This window comes from Solea solea, chromosome 2 (genome assembly GCF_958295425.1).
Source record: "Solea solea chromosome 2, fSolSol10.1, whole genome shotgun sequence".
NCBI lineage: Eukaryota > Metazoa > Chordata > Actinopteri > Pleuronectiformes > Soleidae > Solea > Solea solea.
The window spans coordinates 5534939-5547314 of NC_081135.1; the positions used below are offsets into that span (position 1 = coordinate 5534939).

The window sequence follows — 12376 nt, forward strand, 5'->3', positions numbered from 1 at the left end:
TTTTTGTCAAATTTTGGAAGACATACTAACCTATGACTTTTTTGTCAAATTTTGGACGACATACTAACCTATGACTTTTTTGTCAAATTTTGGAAGACATACTAACCTATGACTTTTTTGTCAAATTTTGGACAACATACTAACCTATGACTTTTTTGTCAAATTTTGGACGACATACTAACCTATGACTTTTTTGTCAAATTTTGGACGACATACTAACCTATGTCTTTTTTGTCAAATTTTGGACAACATACTAACCTATCACTTTTTTTTTCAAATTTTGGACGACATACTAACCTATCACTTTTTTTTCAAATTTTGGACGACATACTAACCTAAGACTTTTTTGTAAAATTTTGGAAGACATACTAACCTATGTCTTTTTTGTAAAATTTTGGACGACATACTAACCTATGTCTTTTTTGTAAAATTTTGGACAACATACTAACCTATCACTTTTTTTTTCAAATTTTGGACGACATACTAACCTATGACTTTTTTGTCAAATTTTGGAAGACATACTAACCTATGACTTTTTTGTCAAATTTTGGAAGACATACTAACCTATCACTTTTTTTCCAAATTTTGGACGACATACTAACCTATGTCTTTTTTGTCAAATTTTGGAAGACATACTAACCTATGACTTTTTTGTCAAATTTTGGACGACATACTAACCTATGACTTTTTTGTCAAATTTTGGAAGACATACTAACCTATGACTTTTTTGTCAAATTTTGGACAACATACTAACCTATGACGTTTTTGTCAAATTTTGGACGACATACTAACCTATGACTTTTCTGTCAAATTTTGGAAGACATACTAACCTATGAGTTTTTTTCCAAATTTTGGACGACATACTAACCTATGACTTTTTTGTCAAATTTTGGACGACATACTAAAGTATGACTTTTTTGTCAGATTTTGGACGACATACTAACCTATGAGTTTTTTTGTCAAATTTTGGACGACATACTAACCTAATACTAATGCAGGTTGCAGCCATAAAGACAACATAAAAACAAACACATAAACATACGCACTCATACAGTATATATACAGTATATACTTGGGACTTTATATAACAGCAGCAGAATATGAATTTTAAAGAGCATCAGTCTCTGTTGGACAATGACCCTGGTAAAACATAGATAACTGTCAATGATGCAAAAAGAAGTCAATATGTCCCGTGTCTTGAACTTGATCGGAAAGAATCCACAAACACTGACTCATGTCCCAGATGTGACGGCACATGTAGCACTTCCCATCGTGATGACACTCACAGTAGCGCATGAGAGCATCTCCCCTACTTTCTGCTTGACAGGATGAAATGCAGTTGTTTGATCTTGACACTTAAGTACCAGCTGGCATCACGCATGAACGGCACCTCTCTGAACAAATGCTCTGGCTGTTCACTCGGCCAATGAGCCAATGCCCGTGTCTAATGGGTTGAGAATAACAGGTGGATGTGGTAGAGTTGTAAAATTGCTCCACCTGAGCAGACTCATCCTCCTCCTTCACCTCTTACGGTATATAAGATCACCTACTTAAAGGGGGTGTTAGACACTGACACCAAAAACAAGCAGAGGAACTATACCTGCACTGCTCTTTGGAAGGAAAGAAGAAACGGTGAGCTTTATTTTGTTGCAAAGGTGAAGCCACACATTTTGCTTTTTAGAAAACCTTAAATGCATGCTTTGTGCTGTTCTGTGGCATAGGTCATAACCATGAAAAGCATCTACTCCCTGGCTGGCTTCCTCCTGGTCCTCGGCTTTGTTCAGAGCAGCTGGCAGGTCCCTCTGCACGAGGCTGAAGACAACACAAGGTACAGAGACCAACCTCGGGTTCTGCTCCTTTTAGCAGATATGCATAATCAAAATCAATAATAATAATAGTGCCAAAGGAAAAAAGGATTATGGACTTTATATCTTTTAATTCAGTTATTTCCATCAGTTAGCAGATTTTTTTTTTTATCCTTTACTAAAGATTTATATGAGTACGTTTGAATTAACATGCAAAAGAATGAAGCTTATTGATTTATATTAAACATAAATCTCAGGTTTAATTATGAGCTGTTTAAGAAACATTATATTATCATGACACACAATTTGTTTCCTGCCAAGATTTGTCATCTTTAAAAAGTATTAAAAGTTTTTAAGTTAAAGAATAAAAACATAGATAGAAATAGTTTAGACTGCTTTAACTCACATTGTCTTCCGGGGTTATGACACATTTCTCATGACAATTTTGCATGAAAAAGCATTGTGAAAAACAAAAACGCTTTCAATCTGTGGTGCAAATATATAGCATTTGGGATTTTTTTGTTTACTTATTTGGGTTATTCAAGTTGAATTATTAAGTTGTTGATTTACGTTCTTTTTTATTTTGCACATGAAATGGTGAAAAATAAGGAAAAAATGTAAAATAGTTCAAAGTGAATTCATAAAAAAGAGACCACACAGTTTACTCTCACCAGTGTATGTATCATTGTAATATCTTTCTGTTTTTTTAACTTTTCTGTCACAAAATTAAAAACAAATGGTCACACTATAACAGTTACATCAGTTAAATTATAATAAAGTGAATTATTACATTTATATGAGGCTGTTCTCATATTCTTCTCCCTCCTGCGCTGCAGTTTTGAGGCAGACGACACATTAGCGGATGAGCCGAGGGAGCTGTCGGACATGAAGAGACACTCGGAGGGGACGTTCTCAAATGACTACAGCAAATACCTGGAGGACAGGAAGGCAGAGGACTTTGTTCGGTGGCTGATGAACAACAAGAGGAGTGGGTCAGTGTTATTCATCATGTTTTCAAAAGAATAAGACCAGATAACTTGAATAATATACAGATAATGTGTTCAATGGAAACCCAATATGTTACAATACACTCTTCTGAATGTTAAAATAAATATGAAATTCAGAGGCATTGTTAGATAAATAAGTGTTTTCTCTGCCAGAAAATGCAGACCACTTTGACACATATATAAAATAAAACAAAATAAAGTATATATATATAAAAAAGTGCATAACCAACAGTTTACTATTATGGGTGGTGCTAATTCTAATAAACACTTTAAAAACAATACTAACCATGAGATTATAAATAATTTTTCCCTGTAATTACCTGTTTTTGGAAGATGTTTCTGTTAATTTGATGCACAAATAGTTAACAAAAGAAATGTTAAATGATACAGGAAAATGGAGAAAATGCAAATGAGTCATGGTGATGGGAAAAAAAATATAACTGCACAATGATTTTAATAAAAGGGGGATTTTTGGTTCAGAATTTTAAACACATTAGTGGTGTTTTAAAGGCACATGATACGTTACACTTTCAACAGCTGTCAGATAAACACAGCTTGGTATTGTACCTGACAGAATTTGAGTTTCAGTCTTTACAGCTAAAGAGAGACGACTTCCAGCTGATGTTTAACCTCAAGATTTATAACTCTTCTGTTAAATAAAAGTGTTTCTGTCACTGTTTGTTCCCAGCGTTGCAGAAAAGCGCCATGCGGACGGAACCTTCACCAGTGACGTGAGCTCCTACCTCACGGACCAGGCTATTAAAGACTTTGTTGCCAGGCTCAAATCTGGACAAGTCAGAAGACAGTAGGCTGTCCCTCCTTCCTCCTCCTCCTCCTCCTCCTCTTCCTCCTCCTACAGTACCAAAATCCCCTAATGGCCTGCCTGTGTCTGATTCCGCCATGACGAGAAAGACAGAGAGATGCTGAGTCAGAGGGAAAGAGCTAATCAACTGCTTCATGTGCTCCTTCACACTCTTTTTTTTTTTTCTCCATTCCTTTGCTTTGTTTCCTGATGATCCTTGTGGCTGTGCTCAAATAAATCACCTGAACTCGTTGCACCGCGTTGATTGATATGTGGCACTGTGTGATAGATGATTATTTCTGACAGAGAACACACGAGAAACAATCACGAGACCGATCACAGCAACACAAAAAAAAAAAAAATCACAAAGAAAATGTAGTTTTCACACTGTGGGGTTCCTGGCCCTGAGTGGTCAGTGTTTATACTATGTGCCTGTGTACACACTCAGATCTGAAAAGGACAGGTGGGGTGAAGCACTCAGCAGAAGGCATGTAGATGGAAGCTTCACCAGTGATGTAAACAAGGTGCTTGACTCCATGGCCGCAAAGGAATATTTACTCTGGGTCATGACCTCCAAACCCTCAGGGGAAAGGTAAAAGTGAGTCATGTGACTAAGCTGATAAATGCCATGTGCCACTTTTTTAACTCATCATGCTGCGTGTGATTGAAATGTCTTTTTCTTTTGCAGTAGTAAACGACCAGTGGAGCAGTGAAGACGCCCATGGCGAGAAAACTCTCTGTGCTGCAGGCAAAGCCATTTACAGGAGGAACATGAAGCCATACAGCTTTGCACGTTAGAATGTCAAAACTATGTTTCAATTTGTAAGTTTTCTTTTTTACTTCATTACTGCATGTGATGCAAAGATACAAAAAAATATATATGTTTATGGTGCACCAGAGAGGAGAATTTTCTACAAATTTAATTTATTGTCTATATTTTTAAGGTGAAAAACATGAACACAAAAGGCAAAATCTCAGGTAGACAAATAGAAAGCACATGTAGTGTCGCTGATTTTCATTGTATGTCGTTGATCCGCTCTGCAAAATAAAGATTTTTTTTCATTGTGTGTTTGCAGCATCACACTCGTTTGCAAACAAGGTCATGTGTGATTATAGAACATCATTATATGCCATTGTCTTATACCTAAATATCTAAATGCTATACATTTATGGAGTAATGATACAAACGTAAATTTCATTAGGAATATTTAATTGTCACTGCAGTATCATAAGTGCAAAACTGAGTGCAAAACTATCAAATATGATAATTTTAGGGCTGCAACTAATGGATTATTTTCATAATCAAGTAATCATTTGGTCCATAAAATGTCAGAAAATGTTGATCAGTGTTTCTCAAATGTAGAAAGGATGTCCTCAAAGGACTTGTTTGGTCCAAAAACCAAAAATGATTCAGTTTTAATGATTTCTTTGTCGTGTGGAGCAAAGAAACCAGAAAATATTCCTATTTAAGAAGCTGAGAAATCATAAAACTTGTTTTAATTCCTTAAAAACACTCAAACCGATTAATCGATTATCAAAATGGTTGGCGATTTATTTAGTAATTGAATCATAATCGATGAATCGAGTAATTGTTTCAGCCCTAAATCATTTCTTAAAATATCTGGTTCACTGTAGTAAATGAACAACGAACACAAACAGAAACAAAATCTCACATGTCAGAAAATGAACAGCTTCATCTGTACTAATGTGTTCGGATGTTTTATTTAACTAGTGACCAAACAACTCATAAATTCAGAACCCCATCGTTAAAGTGATGAGCTTTCCTGCTGAAACATGACAAGATGGCCGCTGTGGAAAAGGCTCATCATGAATGTCTGCAGTAACAGGAAGTAACAGAAAAGGTATAGTATGGTCCATCATTACATAGTATTATTATTATTATAAGTAGTAGTAGTATTGCTCTGAAATACACACCCACAACCTCCACATGTACAAGAAAAAGCCAAACATCAATAAAATGTGTGTTTATTATCTTTATTTATGCTTTCTCTCTCACACAAACACACACACACACACACACTAACACACGCTCTCTCAATCTTTCATTCACATGAAACAAATCACAAATGAACAACAGACCTGAACTGATAGGTTTCTATACAGGTGAATTAAAATTGTTGAACAAAAAAGTGTACAGCTATCACTACCAAGTTTAAGGCAGAATTCCACACAGAAGTGGTCAAATCATGTGATATTCATATAAGTTTGACCGATTATTAGTTTCTCTAAACAACTAGGACAAAGGGAAAAGAACATCTACAACAAAATCCTGCCTTTCAACACTGACTCCATGTTAGTAATATATTAGTAACATTGTACATGAATAAAATATACTATGTATTATACATTGTTAAGACTCTTTACTATTTATTACATCCCAAAAAAGAAGGTATTATTGCATCTCTTGAAGTAACCATGGTCCTGCAGCCAGACGGTCTCCATTTCACCGCCATGCAGGCATTTGTTTGTTTATTTTTTCATTTTTATTTTTTAAAAACAATTAGCTTCTGATGCTAACACATCGAGGGTCATTTGGAAAGGAGATCACATGTCCTTGGATGACACTTAGAGACAAGTAGACAAAGAGTACACAGGTGGAAAACATAGAGCTGCTAAAGTTCAGCACTGGCAAATTCAACAAGGTTTTCCAAAAAAGCCAAGGCCAAGTACAGCTAGAGTTGCTCAAGGTTCCCAAACTATGGTGCCATGCTAGCTGAGCTCGAATATGACACTATCCAATAAATTGTCCTCGGATAAGATACACTCACTTTGACTTTGCCCAATAAGTTGAATGAGAAGATAAATATGGAAACCCCAAGGATGATGAAATTACATTTAACACGCAATATTTGGGAGGACAATTGAAAAGAAATGGTGTTTATGCAGACTGGCTATTTTTGTGCTAAGCTAAAATAGGGATGGATCTTCTCATCTAACAGAAGAGAACACAAACCATCAAACTTTGCGAAGATGTACATTTTGTCCGTGAACTTTTATTTTACTGGAGGAGAGAAGTGTAATCTAGCGATGGGAAAGCCTGGAGCAACATGATCTGTCACTGACACAAAAACATTTAGATATACAGAAAATATAAAATGTACATTTAATACTTTCCCAAAAAGGGTACTACATTTGCTATATAGCCAACAAATTTAGATATGACTGAAATAGATTAGTATTGGCAAATATCTGCTTTCGATTTTTCTGTTGTGAGGTGCATAAAGTCGATAAATGCTGCACGTTAGATCCACATGTTTGTGGGTTTTCTGTGGCAGATTGGTTTTAAAGGAGTCCTACTGGAAAAATATAAAAAACATACAAAATACAAATAAAGTTTAAAAATTGTTTAAAATTTGTATGTAATTGGCCCATCAACACACACGTGTCGTGTAATTCTGGCTTCCCTCTGTTGCTGGTTTCACCAAACCTCAAATCAGAACACAGATGTGTCTCAGCTCCTCAAGTTAATACTGTTTCTAACACATTTTTGTTTCACACAACTTGCACACAGACTTGTATAACAAAAAACACAGTGTAGCACAGTACAAAGGTGGTTGAGTGTGGCACGGTACAGTTTTTTTTTGTTTTGTTTTTTTCTCTTTCTTTCTTTCTTTATTTCTTTCTTTCCTTTTTATCAATTTCCTGATCGACAGCACAATGGCACCGCCACTATGTGTCATCACAAACTTGTCTCCCTGTCCAGCCTCTTCTCACGCCTCCGCTGCTTGTGTTGCTTTTCGCCACCACAGGAACAACTGCATGATACAGCAGGAAAATCCACTTTCATTATCTGTGCAGGGACTTCATTTTGCCTTTTCCGACGGTAAAAGTGCAGAAGCATCACAAACAACATGCAAATGTATCTCATCGAGTTTAAAAGGATGGTTCACTTGTTTTGACACGTTGGCGTCACTTCATAAACTGCAATTTTACATCACAGCACTACTGCGGTCTCGATCAGGGAGTTCAAATGTGTTATTTTGTGACTTCAGGGTTTGAAATCCTTCAGTTACGTTTACCTTAATGACACAAACTTATCAAATGAGGCAGCAGAAAACCAACAGCTCCTGTGTCTCTACAAGCTTAAAACACTGATTTTATTTATGATGCACAAGAGTGAGCGGTTTACTAAAACTTCTTCTTCTAAAACTTTAAAGGCTGTTTTGACAGTAAGATAAACTGAAGCAGACATTGATTTTTTTGGGGTGAGCCTTTTGTTAAGTTGCTGAAATCTGCTTTTCCTTGCGCTCAGTGTTAACTATGTGTCAGAAAAAAACCAAACTGTCCCTTTAACATCAGTGACATTTCCATTTTGCAACTTTTACGGCATGCTGCAAATGACATCATAAAATATGTCCTTGAAGTACCATGCACACCCAGACCATGCTGTGCTGTCAGTCCGCCAACATTCATTTATCACTAACTTATCTCACCATTCCCTGAGTATAATCTCAATCGTCCCTCGCGGCAGCATGGACCCGCATCCATTTTCATCATGCAGCACTCAGTAATAAACACACAGGACAAGACAAGTTCCATGCTAGCAGGGACTGGGAACCACTTACCTTTGGGATATCAGCTTCTGAGAGGTTAGGAAGGGGAACTTAAGGTGGGATGGAATGAGAGAAGCAGGCAGGAGGTTACTATGTTAGTCTACTCTGCTGGAAATGTGCCTGGGCAGCGCACAGTCATCACAGATAAAAAAACAAAACTTTTGTCTAAACACACTGACTCCTCAGTTTCCTGGAAAAATATAAAATGTAAATATTCCACAACATTACAATAACAAACACCTGCCACTGCTTTAATGCTTTTTTTTTTTTTAAATGACTTAATACATGTAAGCTCTGGAATCAGTGTGCATCTATGGACAATGCAGAAATGTGACGTGTTACTGATGTTGCTGTGAGAGTGTTGTGGAAGAGGAGGCCAACCTTTTAGCGCTTGGTTCTTTCTTTGTGCTCTCCGTCGGGCTAACGCCCTTCCATACATTCCCAAAAGATCCTTTGGACATCTCATCAGTGATGTTTACCGTGGACGGGTCACTCCTTCAAACGCACATTACAGAGGACACACAACATAGACATTATGTGTAATCCAAAGGTTTGACAGAATTAGATTCAACAGCAAAAGTAGTATCAGTACTGAAAGGAAATGCAATAGAATTTATCTCTTAACTGAGCCATTTCGAATTATGCTCCTTGAAATAACATTGAAATAAAACTTTTCTCCTGTCTTCTTATTTCTTATTTCTGCACCAACAATAATGTGATTAAACATCAAATTGCCTTACTTGTAGTGTCCCTCCAGTGGCACTTGTACAATGCCTTCCTCCTCTACAATAATACTGTGTTCCTCCTGAAGACAGAGACAAGAGATCATCTAAATCACTGCATGGGTAGCAGCTGCAGAGGTGGAAAGTTAAAGCAACACTATGTGACTTTTGCAGGACGAGCTGTCACTGTAGTGCACACATAGTTAGACAGCAGGGGTTTGTTTGGCTCTCTCTCAGCACCAAAGTCCATAGAGAAAACTAGTATTAGCTCATGGGGATTTAGGAGCTGCTAAGTACTGCAAACTTGTTTTGTAAGTTTTTGTTATGACTTAAATCTCAATAATCTGATTTAAAACACCAAGGTCACAAAAAACAACAACATATTGTTATTGTCTGATGGAGGCAGAAATGGATCAATACCTCCTGTGTGCTGTGATGTGAATTCAATGATTTTCTCTATGGATTTTTGTGCAGCACAATGAGCAGTTGACACACTTTAGTTTCCTGTTGGAAAAGGCCACATAAAGTGTCAAACATACACACTAATCTATACAATTACACTTAAAAAATTCTGAACTATAACTATAAGATAAAAACCGCTGCATGAGTTTCTTTAGAGCAACCACAGTGATCTTGGTTACATCTCAGCAATGTAACCTTTACTGCACCTCTTGTTCCGCATCCTCCAACTTCTTCTTCTTCCACTCGGGAATCAGGTCATCCAACCAGCTCAGTTCTCTCTTGGAGAAGATTAAGTCCAGCAGCTTACGAATAAACACCAGGGCCAAGACCTGGTGCAGCAGAAACAGGCATCAAAAGCCATGTACAGCACACAAATATAGAGCGTTTAGTGTGCGCAATGAAATAAAACAAACACAAAAAACACACAGGTTACCATCATAGGGAAGACGATGGCAGCCTTGGAGGTCTTGATGACCCACAGCAGGACCAAGCAGCTGAGCTGGACGATGGTGAAGAGGTGCACCTTCCTCAGAGGGACATGGCGCAGGTAGATAAAATCTGGTTGATGTTTGGCTGGCATGCCAAACAACTTCAGTCGGTCGAAGAACTACACAGAGACAAAGCAAAATACGTGAAATGATTCTTCCTGAATCTTTTTCTGGATCTTCTCTTTTTCTCAAAGAGGAGAGGCAGAGAGTTTCTAGACTCACCTGAATCCCTCTGAGTGAGGACGCCCCCATGTACAGAAAGACTCCATACAGCACAGGCATGGGGATAAACTAGAGATAAAGAGAGATTTCTTAGTTATCCTTGGCCATAATCATAGAACTGGCTAATTAAATGAACAACATCATTTCTAAATACAAATTTTTTTTCCTCCACACCTTGAGCACAGAGGTCATGAAGACGGAGCAGCCCATCAGGGTGAAGATCATGAGTCCAGTGAAGCGCTGCTCTCGGATGCCCAGGAACTTGGGCTGCTCTCCGGGGGCTGAGCACTCCGACTCCAGCTTCAGGCTGTTCACGTGCGAGATGGAGAGCACGGTGGCCGCCACAAACCACGGCAGGCCCATCACTGAACACACTCCCAGCATCACCCCCACCACAAACAGGTCCAGGTGGTAGCCACAGCCTTTCTGCAGGAGCCAAACCAGGCCAACAAGTCATGTACTGTAGATATAGTAGTGCTTGTGGGGGGAATAATTAAGTTGTGACACTCGTGAAGCTTTCAAATACCTTCAACTTGTGCTCCTTCCTGTTGATAATGACAGCTGTAATCTGCTGGTCCATGAAAATGAGGATGGTGCAGAGCAGAGCTGGGATGCAGGTGATGATGGTGGTCCACCAGGGATTGGGCCCCACAGGGTTTATAATCCAACCACGATCATCCCTGGTTGGCTAAAGGAACAAAAAAGAAGTCAAATGACTGACAGCAGTGGTTGTCAAACCTTTTATACCAAGTACCACCAGAGAAAATATATAATAAAAAATAAAGGAGGCAGATTTATTACCAATAAAATAATTTCCCCTCTCCTCTTCAGACACTGGTATAGTGACATTAGATTGAAATAGAGCAAGAGATAAGGTGACTCTAATTATTATTATTTCATTTCTTATCATTATTTTCGTTATCGTTATCATTTTTCTACACTACCTGGTCAATATTCCTCAGCTTCACTCCAATCACATAACCCGGTATATACAGTAGAACAGGATTTTTAATTCACCAGAGGAAGCTCATGTACTACTGCTGATGCATGTTTGAGAACCATAGACTTAAGGAATAACAAGAATTTGAACTCCTGTTTATCAAAAACATACTTTATATCACCATATTTCATCACAATCAAAATTACACTTGGCACTGGCATTTAATTTGTGCTTATTTATATTGAGATTTGTGCTCATTGCTGTAAATTAATATCACACTTAAGCATTCCTCGTTCAAACCAGTAATAACCTTTTTCTAAGCTTGCATAATTTTGTCAAGCAGTGTAAAGGACCTAAATGCAGGTTGCAAAAATGAAATGAGTATTTACTAAAACAAACTAATAAAAAAGCAAAAAAAAAAATTACCTTTATAACACAAGGAGGAGAAACATTGGGGAACAGGAACAGGAAATACTTACTTTGAATTTGTTGGGGACCTGTAGTTTAGGAGAGGGGATCCCGACTGCATAATCCACAAGAACCATAGTGAGGATGGTGATGAAGACGGCAAAGTCGCTGATAATAGACCTCACCTGAAGAGGACACAAGGGGACCGAGACGTCTCACATTTAAACACTTACTACTTACTCTACTATTTTAGCCAGACTACAGTGTGAGGCCCATCACCACAAGGTGGCACTAGCGTGCTTCAGATCAGTGTGTCAACATCACGCCACACAGTGTCATCCCAATGATAAATCATAGAGATTGCATACATAGATTGGCCACACAGCCTGCAGGAGGTTTTCTCTATTAAAAAACAACCACTAGATGGCGGCATACTCTAAAAGGTCAGGTAAATCTATTCAGCGTCATCTCTGGACAAAATGAAGGGCTACATCATTTTCAGTTTTGCAGATATCATGCACCTGAGAACAGTGTCAAACAGGAAGGTTAACTCAGAACATACTTGAAGAAATAACAGCCGCACTGCAGTAAAGAGGAAGGTGAGAGTGTGACACAGACCTTGGTTGGGAAGTAGCGACTTGTCTTGAACTCCTTGAGGAAGGCAGACATGAAGACGGTGGTGAAGAAGAGGACCACGCACCAGAAGAGGACGTCGGGAATGTAGGGACCATGAGGGCCACAGGCAGTGCCTTCAAAATCCCCGTGCAACATCTCGCACTCCTACTGGCACCAGAGGACACGGTGATGATGATGATGATGGTGATGATGATGATGGGTTAGACAAGAATAATGTTGCCAGGAGAAAGGGGACAGTGAAGACGAACAGATGAGAGATGTCAGTGATGAATTAGTGATGTCAGACTCTTTTACAAAATTTGAATTTTGT

General features: G+C 38.1%; 2 protein-coding genes across 7 annotated transcripts in view; one reads left to right on the forward strand and one right to left on the reverse strand.

Annotated features, from left to right (window-relative positions):
* The first annotated feature begins 1537 nt into the window (after nucleotides 1–1537).
* LOC131476129 (glucagon-1-like) lies at nucleotides 1538–4681 on the forward strand. Of its 3 annotated transcripts, none has more exons than XM_058654668.1 (6): nucleotides 1538–1632; nucleotides 1722–1828; nucleotides 2642–2797; nucleotides 3501–3617; nucleotides 4063–4212; nucleotides 4303–4681. In XM_058654668.1, the coding sequence occupies exons 2-5, from the start codon at nucleotides 1731–1733 to the stop codon at nucleotides 4208–4210; spliced, it is 519 nt and encodes a 172-aa protein (XP_058510651.1). In that variant the 5' UTR covers nucleotides 1538–1632; nucleotides 1722–1730; the 3' UTR covers nucleotides 4211–4212; nucleotides 4303–4681. The 3 variants fall into 3 exon arrangements, with proteins under 3 accessions (XP_058510651.1, XP_058510634.1, XP_058510642.1); XM_058654651.1 differs by having other exon boundaries at nucleotides 4063–4206; XM_058654659.1 differs by having other exon boundaries at nucleotides 4063–4206; nucleotides 4306–4681.
* Nucleotides 4682–5595: 914 nt separating this feature from the next.
* Nucleotides 5596–12376, reverse strand: part of LOC131476085 (sodium-driven chloride bicarbonate exchanger-like) — a 37820-nt gene continuing 31039 nt past the window's right edge. For 3 of the 4 annotated variants that reach the window (XM_058654576.1, XM_058654568.1, XM_058654584.1), the window contains 10 exons: nucleotides 12049–12210; nucleotides 11502–11615; nucleotides 10609–10770; nucleotides 10257–10508; nucleotides 10083–10151; nucleotides 9806–9979; nucleotides 9579–9701; nucleotides 8929–8993; nucleotides 8570–8683; nucleotides 5596–7390 (listed from right to left, as the gene is read on the reverse strand). In XM_058654576.1, coding sequence (XP_058510559.1) covers nucleotides 7315–7390; nucleotides 8570–8683; nucleotides 8929–8993; nucleotides 9579–9701; nucleotides 9806–9979; nucleotides 10083–10151; nucleotides 10257–10508; nucleotides 10609–10770; nucleotides 11502–11615; nucleotides 12049–12210 — 1311 coding nt within the window. In that variant the 3' untranslated portion in view covers nucleotides 5596–7314. Of the gene's footprint in view, nucleotides 7391–8200; nucleotides 8239–8569; nucleotides 8684–8928; nucleotides 8994–9578; nucleotides 9702–9805; nucleotides 9980–10082; nucleotides 10152–10256; nucleotides 10509–10608; nucleotides 10771–11501; nucleotides 11616–12048; nucleotides 12211–12376 lie in introns of all 4 variants that reach the window. The other variant, XM_058654593.1, reaches the window with a different exon arrangement.

Coding starts and splice junctions, on each gene's coding strand:
- LOC131476129 (XM_058654651.1), top strand. CDS start 1,731: ATGAAAAGCATCTACTCCCTGGCTGGCTTCCTCCTGGTCCTCGGCTTT. Junction 2,798..3,500: donor ATGAACAACAAGAGGAGTGG/GTCAGTGTTATT, acceptor GTTTGTTCCCAG/CGTTGCAGAAAAGCGCCATG. Junction 3,618..4,062: donor TCTGGACAAGTCAGAAGACA/GTAGGCTGTCCC, acceptor GTACACACTCAG/ATCTGAAAAGGACAGGTGGG.